The sequence below is a fragment of the Triturus cristatus genome, chromosome 7 (assembly GCF_964204655.1).
Source record: "Triturus cristatus chromosome 7, aTriCri1.1, whole genome shotgun sequence".
NCBI lineage: Eukaryota > Metazoa > Chordata > Amphibia > Caudata > Salamandridae > Triturus > Triturus cristatus.
In genome coordinates, this window is record NC_140590.1 from 825,078,373 (window position 1) to 825,102,228 (window position 23,856).

Below are 23,856 nucleotides of genomic sequence, written 5' to 3' on the forward strand. Positions count from 1 at the left end.
GCATGTCCTATAATATATTTAAACATTTTATGCCAGTGTGATTGTTGGAAAATCTGAAGCTCCCACACCTCCAGTCTTAATGACCAAGCAACACCCCTGGTACAGATGTTGCTTGAGGATAATGTTGACATCCAGGTTGAATCTAAGTGGCTTGACATTGATTGAAAGTTGGGATTCCAAGCTGTCCAGGTTCATGTCATCAAGCCAGGCCTGTACTGTTTTTTGGTTGTTGTTAGTAAATTACACAAGCTATGGTTTGTTTGATTTGAGTTTCAGGTAGGTACTGGACATCCATATCTAGATGATGTACAGGAATTATTTGAGGTGTTAAATGCCTGAAGAAGGGACTTTCAAGTAGAGTTGTGTATCGCCACCATATTGGTGAATATTGATGCATTTTTTTAAATTTATATATTTTTATTAGCATTTTAAACCAGTAGAACAGATCACAAAGCAGGGGAGACGGAGGGCAAAAGGTAAAGTATGAGCAATATACATGTCTATAAGTAGAACAAATAGCATCCAGTCTAACACTAGCGCGCATTAGAACTCGCGTGCCTAGCGCTGTTGAAGGCGCACTTTGCCTACTTGTTATTTTAAAATTCCTGCGTTTTGTATTTTGTTTATATTTTACTTATTGTCCCCTGTTTTTATTGCTGGGGGGGTTGCCCTCTTACTTGCACATTAAATCTGTCGTCTCACCGCTGTTAGAGCGGGTCCTGTCCTAGGGGTTCGATAATCGGGGTGAATTGGCGGACCTATTGGACTGGGAGCTGCGGTGACGCTTTTTGGGCGCCATCTTTAGCGTCCTAGCGGTGCTGCCTTTACGCTGCCACCCTATTTAAGGCGGTCTTTCAAGGAGGTCAGCCTTGACAAGTTATCCTGCTCACTAGCGCGCATTAGAACTCAAGTGCCTAGCGCTGTTGAAGGCGCACTTTGCCTACTTGTTATTTTAAAATTCCCGCGTTTTGCATTTTGTTTATATTTTACTTATTGTCCCCTGTTTTTATTGCTGGGGGGTTGCCCTATTACTTGCACGTTAAATCTGTCGTCTCACCGCTGTTAGAGCGGGTCCTGTCCTAGGGGTTCGATAATCGGGGTGAATTGGCGGACATATTGGACTGGGAGCTGCGGTTACGCTTTTTGGGCACCATCTTTAGCGTCCTAGCGGTGCTGTCTTTACGCTGCCACCCTATTTAAGGCGGTCTTTCAAGGGGGTCAGCCTTGACAAGTTATCCTGCTCACTAGCGCGCATTAGAACTCGCGTGCCTAGCGCTGTTGAAGGTGCACTTTGCCTACTTATTTTAAAATTCCCGCGTTTTGTATTTTGTTTATATTTTACTTATTGTCCCCTGTTTTTATTGCTGGGGGTTGCCCTCTTACTTGCACGTTAAATCTGTCGTCTCACCGCTGTTAGAGCGGGTCCTGTCCTAGGGGTTCGATAATCGGGGTGAATTGGCGGACATATTGGACTGGGAGCTGCGGTGACGCTTTTTGGGTGCCATCTTTAGCGTCCCAGCGGTGCTGCCTTTACGCTGCCACCCTATTTAAGCCAGCCCTTCAAGTGCGCAGCGGTGACGCGCAGCGGGAGCGCCTTCCCTGCGCCTGAGTCGTGCCAGAGTCCTGCCCGTCTGCGCTCATCCGCGCCGAGTCAGGGATCGAGTTGGGCCCTAGAGCCCTTTAAAGTGGTGCTGTGACTGGACTGGTTAATGCAAATGTTTTCTCTAACGGAGCTGTTTAGTCTTCGCAAATTTTCGCGTTGTACTCCGGTACAGGTACACCCTCTTTCTGGCCCTTTCCAGTGCCAGGAGTGTGTCTTTGGGCTTACATCTCCTGCTCTTATTTCTGGCCATAGGATAGCCCCCCCTGAGTGCCCAGACTGTCCAGCTCCACCGCCTGCAAATCTACAAGCCCCTTATGATTTCAAAGTTTGTCATCTCAGATCAAACATCATCTGGACATTCACACTTTACTCGTGGAGGAAAGTCCTGACATTCTTTTCATGTCAGAGACATGGCTGCATGAGGAAGCCTTGGCTGCGGTCAACCTAGCCCTTCCCTCTGAGTATGCGATTTATACACATAATCGTAACTCGCGAGGGGGTGGTATTGCGGCCGCTGTCAAATCCTGTTACTCATGTTTATGGACGACCTTGGATATAGTTGGCTGTGAAAGTGCCCATTTTCCCATTTTCGTATTGCTGTTAGTCCGCCCTTTACCTTCTCCGGACTACTTATCTATCGGCCACCAGGGCCGGATGCGGCTTTCAGATCTGCTCTTCCTGAAGCTGTTAGCGCTTTTGCCCTAAGGGCTGCTAACTTTAGCATTATTGGTGATTTAAACTTTCGTTTTGATGCTTTTCATTCTCCTGCGACAAGTAGCATCCTTGCCGATTTGGAAGCTCTTCAGCTACCCCAGCTGGTTAAACATTGCACTCATACTGGTGGGCACATTTTAGACCCTATTTTCTCCAATTTACCTATGGTGAAAGTGCTGCCCCCCAGGCCTATGGCCTGGACTGATCATCATCTCATAGAATTGCACCTTTGGATCGATGACTCTCCTCTTAGAGCAGCCGTGCCTGCGTCCCTCAGATGCCCGTGGAAAAAACTTAAGTTAGCTGATTTTCATCGGCTTCTTGGTCTATACCCCATGGGCCCTCTCACCGATGCTGAGGCGGGCTATGATCTCTTCTGCAGATGGCTGACCGGAGCCTTAGACTGCTTGATCCCTATGATTGAGAGTAAGCGTCGCCGCACCGGACCTAGTCCCTGGTATGATGACTCACTTCGGCTCCTAAGGAAATCTTGTAAACAAGTGGAAAGAGCCTGGCGTAAGTCATATTTGTCTGATAAAAAACTATTGTATCTTGCCAGAATAAAAACATATCATAGAGCGGTCTGTAAAGCCCGTGCCGCCTATTTCTCTCATGAAATTAATACTAGCACCAATCCCACTAAATTAATATTCAAGGTGCTTAAGGACCTTACTGCCAGTAGAGCCCCAGTCGCCGACATTTGCTCTGCCACTCATTGGGAGGGCCTGGCAGCCTTTTTTGTGGAAAAGGTGGAGGCCATTTACCGTTCTTTCCCTGGTTCATCTGTATCTCAGGAGAAACTTGACTCCGGCCTGAAAACAACTATGTCCTTGCGCTCTTTTCCTGAGCTTTCGATGGAGGAATTTAATAAAATCGCGGTGAAAGTCAAATCAGGTTCTCCTATGGATCCTCTACGACCTGCCCAATTTAGAGAATCTGCGACATTTTGTTTTCCTCCATTATGTGATCTTGTCAACTTATCTTTGATGTCAGGCTCTGTCCCAGACAGTTGGAAACAAGCGCAGGTGATGCCTATTCTAAAAAAACCTGCTCTGGATCCTTTAAAATTTGAGAACTATCGTCCCATCTCCCTCCTTCCTTGGGTGGCAAAACTGACCGAGGCCCATGTTAATACTATTTTATGTAACCATCTCCATTCTGCTAATATCCTAGATCCTTCTCAGAATGGTTTTCGTCTGGGTCATAGCACTGAGACCGCACTTCTTTCTTTGGTTGAGTACCTGCGAACTTTGTTGGACTCTGGTCAAACGGCGGCTTTAGTGCTCTTAGATCTCAGTGCCGCGTTCGATACCGTCTCCCACGCAATGTTATTACAGCTTTTGGTTGAGGTTGGTGTCGATCACGTGGCTCTTGAATGGTTTCGATCGTTCTTATCGGGCCTTACTTTCAGGGTTGCTACCCCTCCCTTCCAGTCTAGACCTTACTCTATCACACAGGGTGTTCCACAGGGGTCGGCTCTCAGCCCCACACTTTTCAATATCTATGTGCAGCCGCTGGCTGCTGTCGCCAAGCGCTGTAATCTGACCATGGTGTCTTATGCTGACGACACGCAGCTGGCGGTTGCAATAAGTGGGGCGTCCGACCTAGAGGCCACCAAGTTTCGTGACGGAATCAGGTCAGTGGCCTGTTGGATGACAGACAATTGTTTGCAACTGAATGCAAAAAAAACTGAGGTGCTTATTGTTGGCAAACAGAGCCATTTGTGAGGTGATCATTGGTGGCCATCTGAGCTCGGCCCTACCCCTCTTCCTGCTACTGAGGTAAAAAACCTAGGCATCTGGCTAGACTCCAAACTTAGTTTTGTCTCTCATACTAAGAAAATTGCTGCCGTGTGCTTCGGGATTCTTTGTAGGCTTAGACCTATTTTTAAATTTTTCGATGCCCCAACCAGACAGCTTATTGTACAAGCTACTATTCTGTCTCGGTTGGACTATGCGAATTCCCTTCTGCTTGGAGCTAATCAGGCCGAACTTTGTAGACTCCAACGCATTCAAAACGCTGCCGCCAGGGTCCTGGTTGGCCTGCCGAAATTCTGTTCGGCCAAAAAATCTATCTATGGACTTCACTGGCTCCCTGTCTCTCAGAGGAATAAGTTTAAGTCTCTCTGCCTTTCGTTTAAAATCCTGAAGCACTCTTCCCCTCAGATTTTGGAACATCTTATTTCACCGTATGTACCATCGCGGCCTCTAAGATCTTCAGGGTTTCATCTGGTTACAGTTCCTCGCTTTAAAAGGGTTAGGGCCGGGGGCCGCTCTTTTAGTGTGCTCGCTGCCAAGCTCTGGAACTCACTTCCTGCCCATATCCGCGCCATCGATGAACTTTTGATCTTTAGGAAGGCCGTCAAGACCTTCCTTTTTTCCCTGGATGCTTAGCACTGTCATGGCCTGTTCACTGGGTTGTTTGTGTGCCGGTTTCTTGTTCAAGGAGCGCAGGGACGCCCCTTTGCTGGGGCAGCTGTGCGCTATACAAAGGGGAGGAACAGGTGGTGCGGTCCCCGCGGGCATGCTCCCCCTACATTAGTTGGGCCAAGGATTTGCATTCCATCTGATGCAGCCGCGAGCCCACTCATCCTGCACCAAGTACATACTCATTCAGAAGCACAAGCCAATCACACCTAGGCAGGGGTACATTATAGTGGGTATCGTTCCCCGTTGCGTGGCAGTAGGCAAGGGGATACTTGAGTGAGGCTCATCCTCCACGATGTGACCCCTGTGGGCCAGTTGAGGACAAGTCAGAAAATGGCATCCCATGCAGGCAGAATCTGTACCCTCCAAACTCCCCTAGCCACCTTTCTTCGAATTGCTTCTTTTCTCGCTATCAGTTCTAGCCGTCATCTATATACGTCTGGACCGCGAGCAAATTTCCAACTCATGGTTATTTATCTGCGAGCGAGAATCAATGCCTGGGCTGCATCTCTGCTATTACTTTCATAGCTGCACCATGCTCGTGGAGGCCCAGTATGCACAACTGGGAGCTGAGCATGAAGTTCCTGTCAGTAGCCCTCTAAACCACCTGAAGGACAGTGTCCAATATGGGAGCAAAAGTAGACAGTCCTACCCCATGTGAAAAAAGCTTGCACCCTCCTCATAGCATCTAGGGCAGTCCGAGGTTGCGGCTGAAAACATAGCCTGTATTAGCCTGGTGCGAATAGTAAAATCTAATGAGCTTGAAACAAGCATTTCTAGACACCCAAGGGTTGAACTCCAGCACCCTCTTCCAAGCTGAGTCAGGCAATGGTGTCCCCAAGTCTTCCTCTCAGCACGAACCAAGTTGTATCAAGTCCGGTCGTACTCCTTTCAGGAGAGCCCTATAAAGTAGCGTGACCACCTTAGTCTGGACCGTGAGAAGGAAGAGATGACGTAAGCATTCATGTTACGGTGGTTCTGCAACTCTTTGACTCTCACCATTCATGTATCCCGTGGACCAAGGCACCATGGAATAAGAAATGCCCCACGGGGAGGTCATAAGTCTCCTGGAGTCCCGAAAATTGACATAATTCACCCCCACAAAGAAATCGCCCAAAACAGTGACCCCAGCCGATATCCACCTGTGGCGCCCCAACCATCTCCCGGTCTCTCCCAGCACTGGGCAACCAACAGTAGAAGCTCACACATCTATGGTGTTGTGGTGTGTGTCCTTTTGAGTGCCTTAGCCCAAACAAAGCTTGCCGTTCTTATCAAAACATTAATATTCCGCACCCTAGTAGCAGCAGGTGTCGGTCTCATCAAAACACTAATCAACAATTCTTTGGATGACAAGCCAACCTCACATGTGCCATCCCACAGATATGATCTCCACAGAGCCACCCACTGCAGTTGAGCTGACTGGTAATAATGCTCAAGATTAGGAGCCGCTTGGCCGTCCTCTGTCACCGATAAGCGCAACTTCCAAAGTGATCACATGGGGGCGCAAAGCACCCCAGTACAACATTAGTAGTAAACCATCAAGTTTCCAAAAGATCTTCCAGGGCAGCTCCAACGGGAGGGCAGTGAACAAGTAAAGGAGGCGGTCATTTTCGAGACCGCTACCTGGCCACTCACTGACAGCGGTAATGTGTTCACAGAGCATGCAAGCTGGCGATTGCGCGGCTGTAATTTCCTGCGTACAGTTAGTCTTTCGAGCGATAAATGGCTACCCCAAAATATCGGATAGTGTACTATTCCCATTGCAGTGTCGGGGCAGTTGGGATGTGTCGGCCCCATAATATTACTCCGGAGGGGGTAGCCACAGGACCTGTCCCAGTTGACTTCCAGATCCGAATGGCAGCCAAAGTCCGTCCATGCAGTCACAGCTCCCTCCAAATCAGTGTCTCCCTCCCCCTTCCCCTTCAAACATAGCAGCATCGCATCCGCTTATAAGGAGAGATGCGTACAATCAGAAGCGAGGAACAGACTCCGATAGTCAGTCCCATTCTGACCGTGTGAGCAAAGGGCTACATGGCCAAAGCGATTAACAGTGGTGGCAAGGGGCATCCATGTCTGGTTCCCCATTCCACCCCGAAAGCCTCCGAGATCAGCGAGCCAGTGCAATCCTAGCCAATGGGTTAATGTATATGAGCTTCATCCATTTAAAGTCCTTCAATTCAGAACCCTTGCTGAACAAGGTTGCAATTTCACAAACTGCTTTCCCAATATCCACTGATATGGCCAGTGCAGTGGCCGGCAAGCACTCTCACTTGTTCAAGACCAGGACAAATTAATGGATATTGGGCATGGTGCTTCACGTGGGGATGAAGCCAGTCTGGTCCGGGTGAACCATTGTGCACATTTGGGGAGTAGATGGGTTGCCAGTACTTGTTCAGAATCTTATAATCAGTATTGCGCATTGAGAGGGGAATGATAGGAGTCCAGGAGGAGCTGGTCCTTATCTTTCTTTGGAAGAGGTACAATAGCGGCCTCACATAGTGAGGACGAAAGCACACCCCACTTCGGGATGTCATTAAAGAAGGCTACAAATCGAGGGACAAGGTCTGAGGCATATGCTGTGTAGAATTCTATATCGACAGCCCATCCAGCGAAGGTACCGTCCCTCTCGTCATTTCCTTAATCATGCCCCATACTTTCTGCTCTGTAACGTTCGCAACCAATTGATCTGCCACTGTGGAATCGATGGTCACTGTTGCGGAGTCTACTATGTAAATGTAACATATCAGCCTCATTACCTCCACTCCCAGCCCAGTACAAATCTCAATAGTATTGGAGAAATGCTGTGTTAATCCCCGCCTGTATAAAGACATCCTGTCCTGAAGCGTCCCGCACCTGGCGAATGGTATGCCCATGGCCCTCTTCCCGTAAGAGGCACACAAGCATTCTTCCCGATTTATCTCACTCAGTGTATGCCCTGGCTACATAAGCTCTGGAATCAAAGTGGTGCAGGCGTTCAACCAGAACAAACAGTTTTTCTCTTCCCTTTAGCATGTACCCCCTACCTTTTGGCGGCTAGGGGCACCCGGGCTGAAGTAGATTGCAGCACGGCCACCACTAACAAAGCGGGCCGTCATCTTGGTTTGCTCTGGGCTCCAGCGGAGTTCTCGCCCTCCGCTTGCCAAATCCGTCCCGTTGATCCGGGAGGCATCAGAAGGTTCCCCAAGAGCTCGAGCGCCTAAGGGCTCCTTTCCGGCAGGAGCCGGGCGTGTGCGGCAGCTGAAAGTGGGTGGGGGTTCGCTGGCAGTGAAGAACTCGCGCTGTCCGCGTCCTCAGGTAATGGCAGCTGACCTGAATCTTAATGCCGTTAACTAGTAGTAGAACACCAAGCCACCATGTATATGGAAGAGCAACAGAGGACAGTATGGACCCCTAGGAGACTCCGTAGATGATTGAGAGCTTTTGGGACCAATAGGTTCCAACATACACAAACTTGTGCCGGTTGGAAGATACAAGATCAGGATGGGGTGGTTGACAGCGTCAAAGGCAGCTGTAAGATTCAGCAATATCAAGAGGCAGGGGTCAGCTTCATATTTGGTCAGGAGGGCATTGTGTACGATATGTGAGGTAGCAGACTCTATGCTGCAGCGTGATCAGCTTTGCACTTTAATGTGGAGTGAGGTATAGGCAGGTCGGCAGGCGGTTAAAGTAGTGCTTGATTGTCTTAAAACATGGTCAGCTTCGGTTGATGGCTTCATTGATGGTGTTGGTATAGTACTTTGCTTTGGCTGATGTGATGAACTGTCTGAACTTTGCGAGGAGGGCCTTGAGTATCAAGATGTCATAAGGAGTTCCGTTTTGCTTTCATTTTGTTTCCTTTTTTCGGAAGAATTGTTTATCATCAACAGGTTGTTTAGAGTAAAAATAAGTGAAGTTGATTAGAAGGGCTCAGTTTTCAGATGTGGAGTTGAAAGGGTGAGATATGAGTTCAGGCATTAGGTTGTCTATGGAGACGTCTTTGAAGGATTTGAAGATTTTTTCTTCTGTTTTGGTTTGACCTTGGTTTGTTGGTAGGGCGCTGAGCAAGAACATAGGGTTGACAAAGTAATTGGCCCATCCCAAGCTTATGCTTTGTTTGCATAAGATTGTTGGTGATAGTAAGAAGAAAACACCAAGGATGTGGCCTTTGAAGTGTGTTGACTGTGTGAAATTTGCATCACGCTGAGTATGTCAATAAGGTTGCAGAGGGTGTCTCTTGAATTTCTGAGCTTGGGTGGTTGAGGACACCTAAGATGGTGGGGTGGGTATGTCAGGTGGATGAGAAAGCAAGGAGATCTGAGAATTCTTCACTGAAGTCCTAGTTCTGCCCTTAAGGCCTGTAGATGACATGGAAGGTTGTGATCTGAGTTACAGAGAGTTTAAATGACATGTCAGCAGCTCCTTGGAGAGGAGTGTCCTTTACTTGCCAAGGAGTGCAGCACCTGGAGTACTTATGAATGACAGCAAGGCCTCCTTCCTTCTTATGTGCACGGTCCACATGACCGTTTGTGTACCCTGTGGCAAATGGGACATCTTAGGATGTGCGAGTATGTGCGGGTGAACCATTTTCCTTAGATAAAGAAAGCTATGTCTGAAAAACCACAGTCGTATGCCAGAAAGGAGAATAGAGCTTCGATAAATGGCAATTGAAAATAAAAACCAATACAACACCCTCAGTCTAATATGGACAGCAAAGCAGTTAATCATACGCATTGGCAAAACCAGTAGGTCTGAGTTTAATATGCTAACACGTGGAACATCAGCACTTTAAAGTGAGATGCACAGGTGAGAGGGCTGTAATTAAAAAGTAGCCCCTCGTGCAGCTCAATTCAAGCACTAGAGTGGAGGGGAAAGAATATGCAACAACAACCAATAGAATTCAACAAGAGATGAATACTCATCTCGGTTGAGCCAAATTATGATTGACACAGTATCAAGCCATCGGCTGAAATCGGCTGATTGGAGAAAGCCAATAGTTGAAAGGGGTGGCCCCATGTATCTATTGTTGGCAACATGGCTTTGTGGCAGTGTGCTGTCAAAACACAGACCTAAAAAAGTGCACAAATAAGTCACGGACCTTGTTCTTTTAACTAACTAGATTTCTCTCCACTTAAAAGCCAAAACTGTACTCCCACATGGCACCACAACAGATTAGGAGGAAAATGCTGAAAGCGGGACCAAAATGTGGAATGACTCAGACTTCAGAATGGAATAAGATCGGACAAGCTTAAAAAAAATCCTTCAACAGCAGCTACTTAGTCTTAGTGGTTATCCCTTACACTGGGTTATCGATCTTAGTGTTGTTTTGTTTTCTAACTGGTATTTTGGTACATTTTATATGTTGTACGTTTGCAGTTTTTTTATTCTGTTTATTTCCTGCACCTTGAAATTAGGGTTTCCTTGTGTTTGCATCATAAAAAAAAAGGAAAATAAAACACCCAAAGGTGGTCTGTTACCAGTGTTGTCATTCCTCAGGGGCTACTCGAGTCTGGTACATTGCATTTCCTGATGGCTAGCTGGAAATGGTATCTTCTGATCATCCCTTTCAGAGAAACCGTACACCTTAAGCGTCAACGTTTTTTAGATACCGTAGCAGCTGCAATTCTGACCGCGTTTGTAAAGCAATGTTCTGTTGCTGAGCAGTTTTGTTTGCAAAACAGGAATCCGTTTGCAGTTGACTGCTTGACTTGCGGTTTCCGTGTACTGGGAACTATACGGTGGAGCTCGTAAGCCAAACAAAGAGCACGTGAATGCCACCTGCAGGGGCCACTGGCATTGAATTGCATGTTATTGAAACATTTATGCAGTACTTACTATCCCTATGTGGGATGATGAAATGCTTGCCTACTTGGGTAGCATGCGGTGTGTGGTTGGAAATTGGTTGACTTTGTTTTGATCCTGTGTGGGAATTGTTTCCATATCATACCTGATGACCACTGCACGATGACCACAGATGTGCAGTTATCGTGTTGTGGGATGCAGAGTTTAGCAGTGCAGTGTATGAAAAAGTGATATGGAGGCATGCAGTCGATGGTTTAAAATAAACTGACAGTTTTGAGCATCTCTGCAGGTCCCTTTATGGCATTTTTAAGCTCCTAGTCTTCATAGCTTGTTACTTCATTGGTTTGATCTGGCACGCTGCAGCCTTGTAGTGTCTCAAAGGGTGCACTCCTATCCAGAAGCTTAATACATTAAATCCATCTTGAGTGAATTTCTCAATGAGACGACCAATGTGATTCTTATGTTCAAATAAATGTAAGAGTATACTTTAGATCAGTTGTATTATCCGTTTTTCACCAGTGCCCCAATCCAGTGTTGAATACTCTTATCAGGAGGCTGATATATTAATATCATTTCTAAAGCACCTGATATTGTAGAAACATACCTCCTGGGTGCCTCAGTGTACCCATCAATTTACCCAACTATGACCAAATGCATTACGCGTTCAAATAGCTGTGCACAGTGTGACTCACTTCAGCATTGTAGTTTGCCGGATCAGCACTATGCATCCTCCGTCCAGTTAGTAGGTGCTCAAGAGTAGCACACTTAATTTTGATGAAGTTGGATTGTCTTTCTGATTAAATGTGTGCACAGAATTTCATTTAAATATAGTTTACATCACTGGGTTATCCGTTCAGAGATATTTTTCTTAACGTTTATGGTCCAGAGCAGGCATAAGTTGGACCAGAATTGGTAGAGAGAGCTGCTGGGATAGACTTTATTAATGTAATTCCATATCTGATTGTCATTGGGAGATACCAAGAAACAGTCATAGAATATCGCTTGTCGGGACCTGCAGTGGTGGACTAAATAAAGTCAGTTGGTGTTGGGTGCTTATTGCACTGGACCAGCGGTACTCAAAGTACGGCCCGCGGGCCAGTTGCGGCCCGCCAGCCCTTTCCATGCGGCCCTCGAGTAAAACAACAGACAGTTGGCAATCAACTGCAATTCCGCCTGTTGTTATTCCTCGGGGGCCGCATTCACTGGGTAAAGAAGCATCCGCAAAACCAGTGCCTCGCAAGCAGAGGCGCAACTAGAGCTAAATTTCGGCGGCGGGGGGAGGGGGGGGGGGTGAATCTTTAAGCTTTAGGCAGAGTGGAGCTGATTTCGGGGGAGGGGGGGGGGGCTGAATCTTTAAGCAATAGGCAGAGTGGTGCTGCAGGGCCTCTTAGAAGGGGTGAAACAGCGAGGCCTCATTAACATGCAAATGGTCTTTTAAAGACCTGTGAAGTGCTCGGGTGCGGCTGTGTGTGCGCAGCGAGGCTGTCTCATCCCGGCTGCCACACGCGACGGGGGGGGGGGGGGGCTGAAGCCCTTTGAGTCCAATGGGTGTTGCGCGCCTGATGGCCTGTGTTACCCAAGCAACCTCTCGCAGATCCTCTGCCCTTAAAACTCGATGGGAGATAAGACGAGTGAACAGCAGCGCAAGGACCTGCTTTTTCAGCAGTCTCTCCTCTGCGGGCCGCACACCACCGTAGGCATCTCTTATGCCTCTCACCAGGGCCCACGAGCCTCGATTTGCTCCTACCCCTCTGTGGCGAACAGGCTAGCATCGCTGGTGCTGCCCTACCTGCGGCCTCACAATGCGGCCTCCCCAAACCCACCCAAGCCCGGGAAGCTGTCTCATCCCGAGCTGCCACACAGCGAGAGGGAGGGAGACAGCGAGAGGGAGGGAGACAGCGAGAGGGAGGGAGACAGCGAGAGGGAGGGAGACAGCGAGAGGGAGGGAGACAGCGAGAGGGAGGGAGACAGCGAGAGGGAGGGAGACAGCGAGAGGGAGGGAGACAGCGAGAGGGAGGGAGACAGCGAGAGGGAGGGAGACAGCGAGAGGGAGGGAGACAGAGAGAGAGAGAGACCGAGAGGGAGGGAGACAGAGGGAGGGAGAGAGGGAGGGAGAGAGAGGGGGAGGGAGACAGAGGGACACAGAGGGAGACAGGGTGACAGAAAGAGGGAGACAGGGAGACAGAGAGGGAGACAGGGAGAGAGAGAGGGAGACAGGGAGAGAGAGAGGGAGACAGGGAGAGAGAGAGGGAGAGAGGGAAACAGGGAGAGAGAGAGGGAAACAGGGAGAGAGAGAGAGGGAGACAAAGGGAGGGAGACAGAGGGAGATGGAGGGAGACAGAGGGAGATGGAGGGAGACAGAGGGAGACAAAGGGAGGGAGACAGAGGGAGGGGGAGACAGAGGGAGGGGGAGACAGAGAGAGGGGGAGACAGAGAGAGGGGGAAACAGAGAGGGAGACAGAGAGTGAGGGAGTGAGACAGGGAGGGAGGGAGACAGAGAGGGAGAGAGACAAAGGGACACAGACAGAGGGAGACAGAGAGAGAGAGGGATACCGGGAGAGAGAGAGTGAGACCGGGAGAGAGAGAGTCCCTGTTTGGCAGTATGTCGTATGACCAAATGGGCTGCTCTATATGAGACAGCACGTTGCGTACGATATACTGCCAAACAAGGACTCGGGGAACTTACATTCGCATACTACTGACTGTGTGAGCCTCTGAGGAAGAGAGTCATCGAAACGCGTCGGGCTCAGTCAGGTGTGAATAATTATAGGCAAGCGCGACGAACCATACCTAATAAAAGCTTGTGGGGAAAAGCAGCTTGTGTTCAAGTGCGGTTCTTCTGATGGACAAATCCCCAATGAACTGTATACATATGTGTGTGTGTGTATGCTGGGTCTGGTGGCTCAGTGGACGAATGCGTCCGCTGCAGGGGTCTGTGTTCAACCTCATGGTCAGTTTTTTTTAGTTGCTCTAGCCCCGCCCCCTCCACCACTGACCCCGCCCCCACAGGTGCGGCCCTCGGCCACAAACCACACTGTAAATTTGGCCCCCGAGAGAAAGTTTGTGAGTACCCCTGCACTGGACTAAAGTTTTTTTTCCACTGGTTATTGTTGATTATTAAGATTATTGTTGTGTTCTTAAGGAAACCATGCCATGCATTTACTCCAGTTTCTATGCAGTAGATTGAATTAATAGGAGTTATGTGCGATCTTAAGTAGGAGAGGGGGTTTGTGAATTAATGCAAATGGTTGGCGGTATTAATAGAAGAGCAACTGGAAATTAGTCAATATTAAAGTTGTAGGAGTATGGCTTTTAAAGGATAGGTTGTGATCTTTATAATGAGGTGTGGACAATTTGCAGATATACTGTAATAGGGACTAAGACAAACATGCAAGTGACTTAGAGTCAGCTGACTCAGAAGAGGCAAAGTAAGTAGAGGATCATTGGAAAGAAAAGGAGAGGCCACAATTGGGAGCTTTAAGTCAAGGTCAGTTTTCAATGGGAATACAGGGGAGGCTTTTTCTGCAGGGATCTGGTACCGGTTGTTGCTTTATCTTTGAATATGCATTAACAAATAAACTATTCGTGATTAAAAATTGATTTAACATGTTTTCTTTTCTTGGCAGCAGATCGGTTGGGCTGTGACCCACAAACACGCTTCCATGTGCCACCGAACACAAAACTCTGGATTGCATTATTGCAGCGTGGAAACTGCACCTTTAAAGAGAAGATCCTGCGAGCAGCTTCCCACAATGCCACAGCTGTGGTCATCTACGATAACGTCACAAAAGACGAGGCCGTAACCATGACCCACCAAGGTAAAGCTACGCATGGGGCACTCTATTCTTGGATCATGTTGTCTATAAGAATGCTCCCATGGAGTGGGATGATATTTTTCTAGAGATGGGATACTGTTTTTTTCCAGTTGCTGTATTGGCACGTGTATGAAGTCTGAATATTTTGTGGAAAGAGAATGCTCTTTTCCGAAAATGCTGAATTATGGTCAAAACTGTATTTTATTTATTTAATGCGTTTTTATATAGCGTGGACTTTACCCGAAGGTGTCAGAGCGCTTCACAATAGGTGCATTGATGATACATGAGGAGAAAAATTACAAGTGAGCATGTTATAAAAGCAAACGTTACGTTACATGAGGCAATAGTGACAATTGTGCAAGTATCAAGAGCAAACAGAATACAAGTGGTAGCTGACGATATGTTACAAAAGGAACAAGCATTTACAATGCAATGGTCTCGGCAATATTATAGGTAGAGCTATTGGTATTGCTCATTATTTTTTTTATCATTTTTGTATCCCTAAATAAATGGCATTGTCATTTCTATTGGCATTAGCTTTTTTTTGGCATATGTGATACCTATTGCATTAGCAGAGAGAGAGTGAGGTAGTGAGATAGAGAGAGAGAGTGAGGTATTGAAATAGAGAGTGAGGTAGTGAGAGAGAGTGAGGTAGATAGAGAGTGAGGTAGTGAGATAGAGAGTGAGGTAGATAGAGAGTGAGGAAGTGAGGGAGAGGGATGTTGTGAGGTAGTGATATATAAGCATAGAGTGATGTTGTGATGTAGTGAGATAGAGAGAAAGGTACATGCACCAGAGTGAGACCGAAATAGATAACACTCTGTCACGGCAGCGCTCTGAAGAAGTCACGAGTGAGAGAATACGCCTTCAGGCGTTTTACTTCAGCGACCAGCAAATGAATGAGCAAAGCTGCTCCATACTGGAAAGCACATACACACCCTGTGATTGTGGGCAAATCACTAATCTCTTCTTGCTTATCAAAAATGAGTGTCTCCTTGTGTAGTGTAACTGGTGCTCATGTTAAGCGCTCCCTATGCCTTCGGATCGAGTCCTTGCTATAGAAAACTGCAGGAAATAAAAAAAAAAAACCTGGATCTGTAGAAATTATAGCTAACTAAACGTCCCAGGAGGGGAAGGAGGCAGCCCCGTCAGCCTGTTCGGAGGAGTTAGACGTTTTGGCCGGATTGACATGTTAAACAAGAGTCCCAAACAGCACTGGGTAAGTGGGTGGGAGAGGGGGACACAGTGGCTTAGAGGGGGCGTCTACCTTTGTCTGCAGATGAAGAGGTGAGCTATGCAAATGGCGGGCATTAGCAAGGAAATAAATACTCCCGATCTTCAAATGCCCCTTTGCTGGGGGTTGAACCTCCTGCAATTAACCTGTCAGTCAATCCACAGAGATCAAACATTATGAGCTGGAATTGGAAAAAACTCACTTCGGTGCCCATGCCACGCCCCATTTCACCTAAACCACCACACATCCTTCAACATGGTATGGATGAAAGGGGAACTTTAAATTAAGCATCTCCTCCCACAAAAAGTGAAGAACATTTTTTTATTGAAAGTTCATGGGTGGCCCTAATGAAGGGAATTCGTGACAAAGACAGAAAGGACTACTATTGGAGCCATCCTCCAATTGGTGAAAACATGTTCACTTTATAAGAGAGGAAAGAAGACGCTCGATAAGCGTATGCACTTTTCAATTAAAAAGGAAATGGCTTTCTTGGTTTCAAACTGTTTTTTTGAACCATAAAAGCCATTCTGAAAGAAAACGTTTAGTGTTTGGAGGAACAAGTCCAAAGCCTACGGGCTAAAGTGATTACCGTACCTACAGGCCCGCCGTCCTGGGAGCTCAGAGGTCGGTGCCGTTCTAAAGGTGAGCTCCAGTCAGTGCACTCCTTCCAGCCTCACCTGAGACGCTTATATGTCCAGCCCTGAAAGAACAGCCGAGCTGGAGACAGACTCTTCTGCAGCTGTCCCTTCGGGGCCTGGTGATGACAGACTGGCGTCAGGGTAGAACCCTGTGATTACAGGTAACAGGCGTGTAATGAGGAGGTGGGCTGTTGGGCGTGTAAACGTGCACTTACACTCACACACTGACAACCCCCAGCCAGGACTGTCCTTTAGACTGGCAGCCGCTACCACCAGAATGAGGGGGCTCTGTAACAGCAGCGTCTGCGTTTACTTTAGAAATTCAGCATCTTTCTACAAAGCGGTTCACGGAAATTACAACAGGTGGTATACATATTTGATGTATCATTTGTTGCACGCTTCTTTCAGAGTTCCGGAACAGAGCATATTTCCAAACCCTTAAGCAGTGAAAACGAAAGGACATAGGAAAGGAAACATTTCAGAAAGCTAGGCTGGGAAATTAAGCTGTATGTTTTGGGGCTCAAAGAGAATGCTCTTGTGAACTTTCACAAATCGCATCAGCATATATTCGCAAGTGGCCCATGTGTTATTGTGTTAACACCTTAAATTCCACCAATCCGCTGTGCGTTGCTCTGAAATGGGTGGGGGCATGTTATCTCCCTCTTGATTGGTGGAGCCCCACATACTGCCATGCTGCATGGCCATACAGCTGTGATATACCGCATAACACAGGTATAAAGCACATTCCACATAACAGCAGGGCTACGTAGCGCGAGGCAAAGGATATCACTGGTAATATATGTAAAGTAATTATGTTTATAGTATTAAAAACACGATTAGTGAGACTGAAAGACAGAGCTTGATAGACGGATATCATAATAAGCCCTGTGGGAGCCTGCCTTCCACCCAGGAACATAATTCTCTGAAGCCACTCTATGAAGATACGGCATTTACATCAGTGATTTCCAGCACAGGACGAATAAGGAAAGTGAAAACAGATGGATGAAGAGTTAATTTAAACAAGTCTTACGTGCTTGAGGGAATCGTCGTTGAGGGAATCGCCCTGAACACCACCGCCTTTCTCCGAGGCGAAGCAGAAATGCCTCGGAGAAACGCAGCGGCGGTTTCAGATTCGGGGGCGTGGCTAAAAAGTGGAAAGAACAGCACGGAACACGCCCCCGAATCTGAAAAAGACGGAGCCTATTTGGAGGGACGGCTCTCTCCTCCAATGTCTGGCCTCCGTTTAGGAAGCCAGCCAGTGGAGGAGAAGCAAAAAGAGAGGCGTCTTGTGTATGCAGGTCCTCGCACCATTAATATTTACAACTGCGACAGTTCAACTTTCCGGTTTGAGGGAAATTCAGTAAGCAATCATGTTATCTATTTGCCATAGTTGCAGAAATAACGTTGTCTGGTTTTTTAATCTTGTTGTCACTATCAGACATAGTGTATTAATTCCCTCATTCTACCATCCTGCTCGTTTTCCCTATTGACAGTTTTCAAAGTTTCAGTTGATTTTTCAATTTAGCAACTCTGTTTTCCAAAAGACTTTACGCAGTTTTAATTTTCCACGTGTTTGATATGTTATACTGATTTTGATTTATCTTAAGAATGTTGTTTCGATGAATCTGTTTTTATTGAAAACCATGATTGGGGTTGGTCAATAAAATGGCTGTTTAGCCGGCGCCTGTTTCAACAGGCGAGGCTGTTTTGTCAGCATTTTTTAATAGGGTTGAATTACTTTTTGAATGTTTTCTACTTTTGATGAAATGCAAAACACATTACACTTTTTCCTACTGCCTGAACAAACTTGTATATGACCTAGAAGCTTTCAGTTGCCTTAAGAAAAATTCTAAACATTTTCCAACTCCTACACATTATTTTATGTCTTTGTTTTTTATCATGGTATTTTGTGTTACTGTTCTCTGAACGCCTCGAAACACATATGATGAGCTCCATAGCACTAGTGCTCAAACACCTCGGACCAGTACTCACTAATGTGTGAGCAGTGTCATTCAGAGTGAAACAATCCACAGCAGTAGCTCTACATCTGCGGCCGCAGGTGTCAGCTTCAACCTCGCACTTGGCCATACCCGGGGGGGGAGCGGTATAACTGATGTAAGTATTTGAAGTGGATGAGGCGCAGCCTACCATTTGGGGATAACCTGCAAGTTTGTTCACAACAATATGCCCTTTCTTTGACCGGAAGCTCAACACCCAGGGTGACTTCCCTCCTCAGTCTGGCAGTGTGCTGGACCAGTGGCTCTTTGGCCTGTATGGTACAAAATAGAGAAGTGACCAAGTGCTTATTGGATGCATTAGTGATAAGAAGATCCAGTTCTTTGCAGGGAGGGGGTTCTGATGGAAAGAAAAGGTTGTGTTCTTTATAGAATGCCCGGAGTCTAAGGTATATGAGGGTGTTCATTGCAGAGCGGTGCTCTCCCCTCACCATTGTTGAGGAGTTAAGAAACTGGTCCCCTAGATACATAACACCCGCCTTTTGTATCCCCTATGTCTGTAGTCTGCGGAGAACCGGTGTCTCACTAGTCAGGTAGATAAGTGGATAGTGTGTTAAGCACTGTTCCGGGGAGTAAAGTGTAGAACGTGACATCCGTCAAGGGATTTTGTCCCAAGCCAGTAGTGTACTAGCCACCATGTTGATCTCAGTGCGGCTACATCTGGATACTCGCTCTAGCATTGCACTCAGTGCATGGGGAAACATTGCATCATGCTCCATTGGCACGTTTGTCATGTGAGGGGGGTGGGTGTAGCCAATAGTGAGCAAAGTGTGCCTGGGCGCAATTATAGTATAGTTCAAAGTCTGTTGTACTCTGAACCCCTTCCCCCCCTCCCCCGCTCATACTCAGAGCTAGTACTTCCAGCAAATTCTGGGTGGTTTGCCCGCCCAGCCAGGGAAATGTGTGAATTGAGTGTTTTGAAGAATGCTTGATTTAATGTGATGGGTGCTTTGTAGAATAGATCAAATGATCTGGGTAGTTAATTGTTTTCATTAAAGCTAGCCTGCCCATCAGGGGGAGAGTCCAGGATTTCCATCTGTCAACTTGGTCTCCAATTTTTGACAAAGCCACCCCGTAATTTTCAGAGAAACAGTATCTTTATCTTGTTTTATCCTTCTTCCTAGGTATTTTACTGATGACAAACACCAGGGGATGGGAACCTCCAAAGGGCAGATGGGGGTGCTGGGAGTTATGGGGGATATAGTCAATTGGTTCTAGTTGAACGTGATCCCTGAAAGGGTCATGAAAAGAGTGATTTCCATGATAACTGGACTCAGGTTTCGAGCTGGTGTGCGGCGATATACAGCAATATTGACCACGTAGAGGGACACAATTAGGTTACGTCGGGTAAAATACATGCCTCAGACAGTGTGCATCTGTCTGATTGCACATGCCAGAGGCTCCAATGCCAGTGTGTATAAAAGTGGAAAGAGTGGGCAACCTTGACGTGTCCCCCTTTTGACTGTCCAGTGCGGCGATAATAGAACGTTTAGTTGAATCCTGGCTGATGATTTATTATACAGTAATCTGACCCAGTTTATGAAAATAGTAGGAAACTCCGATCTAGACAGGATGGCAAATTACTAGACCCATTCCAGGTATTCAAATGACTTAGTGGTGTCCAGAAATACCGCCACCGCATTCAGGTCCGGATTTAATTGGTGCATCACTACAAATGGTGATCTAAGATTGCCAGAGGTCATTCGCCACAGGATGAAGCCTGCCTGGTTGGGTAGATCGAGCTCTGGAAGCGCTAGCAATTGCTAGTTAGCGAACGCTTTGGCAAAAATGTTGGCATCTGTGCTGTGAAGGGACAACGGGCGATAGGAGCCCGTTGAGTGAGGGGGTGCTTCTCCGGTTTTAAGAGGGTTACGAATATGGCCTCTCTGAACAAGTGTACTGTTCTGCTTGGCAGCGCTTTATTATACACCTGCAATAAGCTGGGGCTAAAAGCGGAGAGCGGACGTCGCAAAATTCCATAGGGATTTAATCATACTCGGGAACCTTGTATGTCGGAATGTCTGAGATCACAGCAGTGATCTCCTCATCGTTAAAGTTTTGTTAAGTATTAACATTCTCGAAAGCGGGAAAGTGTTTTACTGTTGTTTACACACCAATGAAAAATGGTGGATTTGTGTAATTAGATTAGTCATTTGGAAAAGGATACTTCTACCCACTTAATAAACCAATCTGATTAGGTCACAAAATTGTTGGATGTGAGCCTCCTTAACCATTGATATTTATGGAACAAGCGACATGAAAGTCTTCTGAGAAATATGTGCTACGTTCATACTGCACCAAACAACATTAAAGTTAAAAACACGTCACAATAAAGTTCCCATAGGGATTTTGCATCTCAAGAAAAAAATCAATAGGGAAAAAGATTCGAACATTGTTAAAAATGGATTTGGAGAACTAAAAGTTTTAAGTAAGAAATGTCAGCAAAAAGCTCAAATAGCAATTTCAGATGTAAATGTCCCATTTCTCAAAAGCAGCCACCAAAAGCTGTACTTGTGTCAGAAAACAAAAACGAGGAAGAGTTACCAGCAAAGTGTACTGCTTCTACATGCCAGGTGGTCAGGGGCATAGTTACTATCTTCCATGTTGGTGCACTCCAATGCTTTTACTGTTTCCGTGGCGGCTCTTGGGCTCTCCAGTAACAACTCCAAGTGTGAGATAGACCTGTCTGCCTCTGCTTTCTCTTACAAACACGAATCCCAATAGTTCTTAATACTGGCTAAGTCCCTCTTTCATGTCCCCATGCCAGGTTTTTGGCTCTCACTGCCACCATGGCTTTCAAAAGATACAGTGCATTCCACTCCGAACCGACCAGCTGGATTCTCTTCAAATAAAGGAGCCCTTCTTTGTCTTTTGTGTCCTTGTCCGTGAACAGCAGTCCAGCAAACTGACTCTTGGACAGCCGTTCCAGGGCATGGGTGCAAGTGAAGATGAGAATCCTCCAAGTGTCTTTCCCCAGCAATAAGAGTTCTTCTTTCTTTCTTTAATAGGTGGTAGCAGGTTTCTTTTCTTATCCTGTGCACTTTTGTAATGGAAAATGTCTTGTTTCTTACGGTTTCTTTGGAAATCCAACATCCTTTTGCAGCGCTTTCTCTCTGTTTTCTCTAAACCTTCCAAGAGTCTCATTTAAGATAACCACTGCCTTCTTCCCATTATGGAAGTGTTGTATCCCCTTTCAGGTCCACCAGTATGGGAATCAAGGAACCCTCTCTGCCCTGTTCTTTAATCAGTTTTCCTTCCTCCTATCAATGCTGTGAGGCTGAATAGCTGTCTGTGCCCTGGATCCCCGTTTGAGGTTTCCACCTGAAAGTGTACGTTGTTGTGGAAGTGTTTTTTGTTACCATATGGTTTTGTACCCGCCCAGTTTTCTCAGCTGGAAGTATTCGGTGTATACACCACTTTGGTCTTCTTGTTAGGTCGAGCCTGGGCAGCGCATGTGCTGCTCTGCGAGGCATGCTGTATTCAGGTATGGACTTGAAGCTCCGCCCATATTTTTCATTGACTTGTGTCATTGTCCACTGTAAACAGTGGCTTTTCATTGGTCAATAGGCTTAGTAATCTGTCTTTAGTACCACCTTGTCTCAGTTTGTAACCTCCCGTGAGGTCACCCCCGTGTTATGTGTGTTTTTAATCAATAGGCTTTAATTACAGCCTCCGAGCACTATTTTCTCAAATAGCTTTGTCCTGCCTGCTTTTGCAGGCAGGACACTCTCTCTCCTAACGCTTAAAAAAAAAATCTTAATAGCGTGGGCGCCGAACGCATTTGCATTGTAAAAAGTCTCGCATTTGCAAGAGTTTAAGCTATTGGCATTGTAAATGACAATGCCTTTTATTTATCTGTTTTAAAACAACACATAAATAAAAGGCCTTGTCATTTATAATGTCAATAGTTCAAACTCTCATGAATGCAAGACCTATTGCATTGTGAATGCTTGTTTTTAAAAGTGGCCACATTGTCCTCCAGGAGGCCAGCACTTCACACCTAATTTGAATACTAATTACTGTCACTCCAGGGAAGGCAGATAACCAAACTGATTTTAAATCCAGTTTATTTTTGGGCTGCACTAAGTACACTTTTTAAAAGTTTGTTTTTCACTACACTTATCAAACACTTTTTCACCATTGAAGTAGATTTTTTAAATAGTCAAAAATAACTTTTAAGTTTAGTTGTAAAAATCGACTTTTATTCACAGTCTGGCCTGCACATGGGAAATGTAAATTTCCCAAACACATTGTCAGCCTTCTTTTGGCAAATTTTCACTGCAACACCATAATTTTTCTTTAAGTTTGTTATGTTCCACTTTTATACATTAAACACCAAGCCACGTAAAAATACAGGGCATACTTAGGGATCACGTACTAAATGTGTTAAAGTATGTTTTCTATTAAGAGCCATACACATTCTTCATATATGTCAGTGGGTTACATACACAACGCAGTCCACATATGATATTTAACTTTCATGCCGTTAGTGCATTTCCGTGACAAACTTACAGTAGTGTTACTGGAATGCAAAATTAGCTGATTGTGCATAGCCAATTTTACAGTACATATTTAGGGATAGAGCTCATGAGCAATGGCACTCAATGGCAGTGTCACAGGACATAGATTCATAATGGCAGCCCAAGGTAATATACACACGAATGGCAAAAATCTGGGCGAGGCTAAGCAGAAAATGTGATTTGCCACAGTTTGTTAATTATCATTGACCTCGGAGAGTACATACTCAGCAGCATAGTTTGGGTTTTGTTTTGACACTTGGACAGGGCTTTTGTTATCCCTGAGGTATCCTGAACCACTTTCTGGATGATTCAGTGAATAGCTACTCCATTTTTATAATTCATATAGTGCTTTGTATTACTGATGAGGTTGAGAAGCGCTCTAAATTTCATTCGATTCCAGTACAGTCTTTGGAGTGCATGGATAAAAGAGTGTTTTCGAAGTTTTGCCTATGTAGAACCTGCTGGGAGAGGTGTGTAGCTCTTGGATACTTGGTAAACGTATGGGGCATCAAATGTTTCTGCATACAAGTATGAAGTATTGCACATAGGTGCTTTTCATCTGTAGAAATGGAATCTAGCATATGTGGATACTGCCTTTGATATGCATCAGTGGGTTTCTCGAGGGTATAAGCTATAGGGACAGAACACTCACCCCATTAGAGGCACTGCTAAACAAATGGAGCACACTGTGATGTCTAACTCGGCGCAACATGACCTGAACCTACGAAAGGACACTGTTAAGTCTCAAGGGCCTATTAAATGAAATTCACCAAGGAGCGACCGAGGATTAATGCCTTTGTAAGCAAGGCTATGTTTTCAGGGAGTATTGCATCGAATTCTACTCAGTTTGTTAAGCATGGTTACAAGGGTGTTAATTGTTGTGTGAGTTATTGAGGACATGTCTTTGTATAATGCATAAGAATTGAAACTGTGCTCAGTCGAGTTGAGAGACTCGTGTCACAGTGTAGTTTTATTGGAGGAGCATACAATTAATGTGAGGGATACAAACTGAATTATGCAGCAGGAATGCTTCAGTAAACCGCTAGATCTTACACCTCTTCTAAACTCCATGAGTGTTTTTAAAAGGATATGGTCACAAGTGGAGCCAGGCTG

At 46.0% G+C, this 23,856-nt stretch overlaps 1 protein-coding gene across 3 annotated transcripts in view; it reads left to right on the forward strand.

Annotated features, from left to right (window-relative positions):
• RNF130 (ring finger protein 130) overlaps positions 1 to 23,856 on the forward strand; it is a 798,965-nt gene that overhangs the window by 200,941 nt on the left and 574,168 nt on the right. For 2 of the 3 annotated variants that reach the window (XM_085617744.1, XM_085617745.1), the window contains exon 2: positions 14,148 to 14,339. In XM_085617744.1, coding sequence (XP_085473870.1) covers positions 14,148 to 14,339 — 192 coding nt within the window. The remainder of the gene's footprint in view (positions 1 to 14,147; positions 14,340 to 23,856) is intronic. The other variant, XM_085617746.1, reaches the window with a different exon arrangement.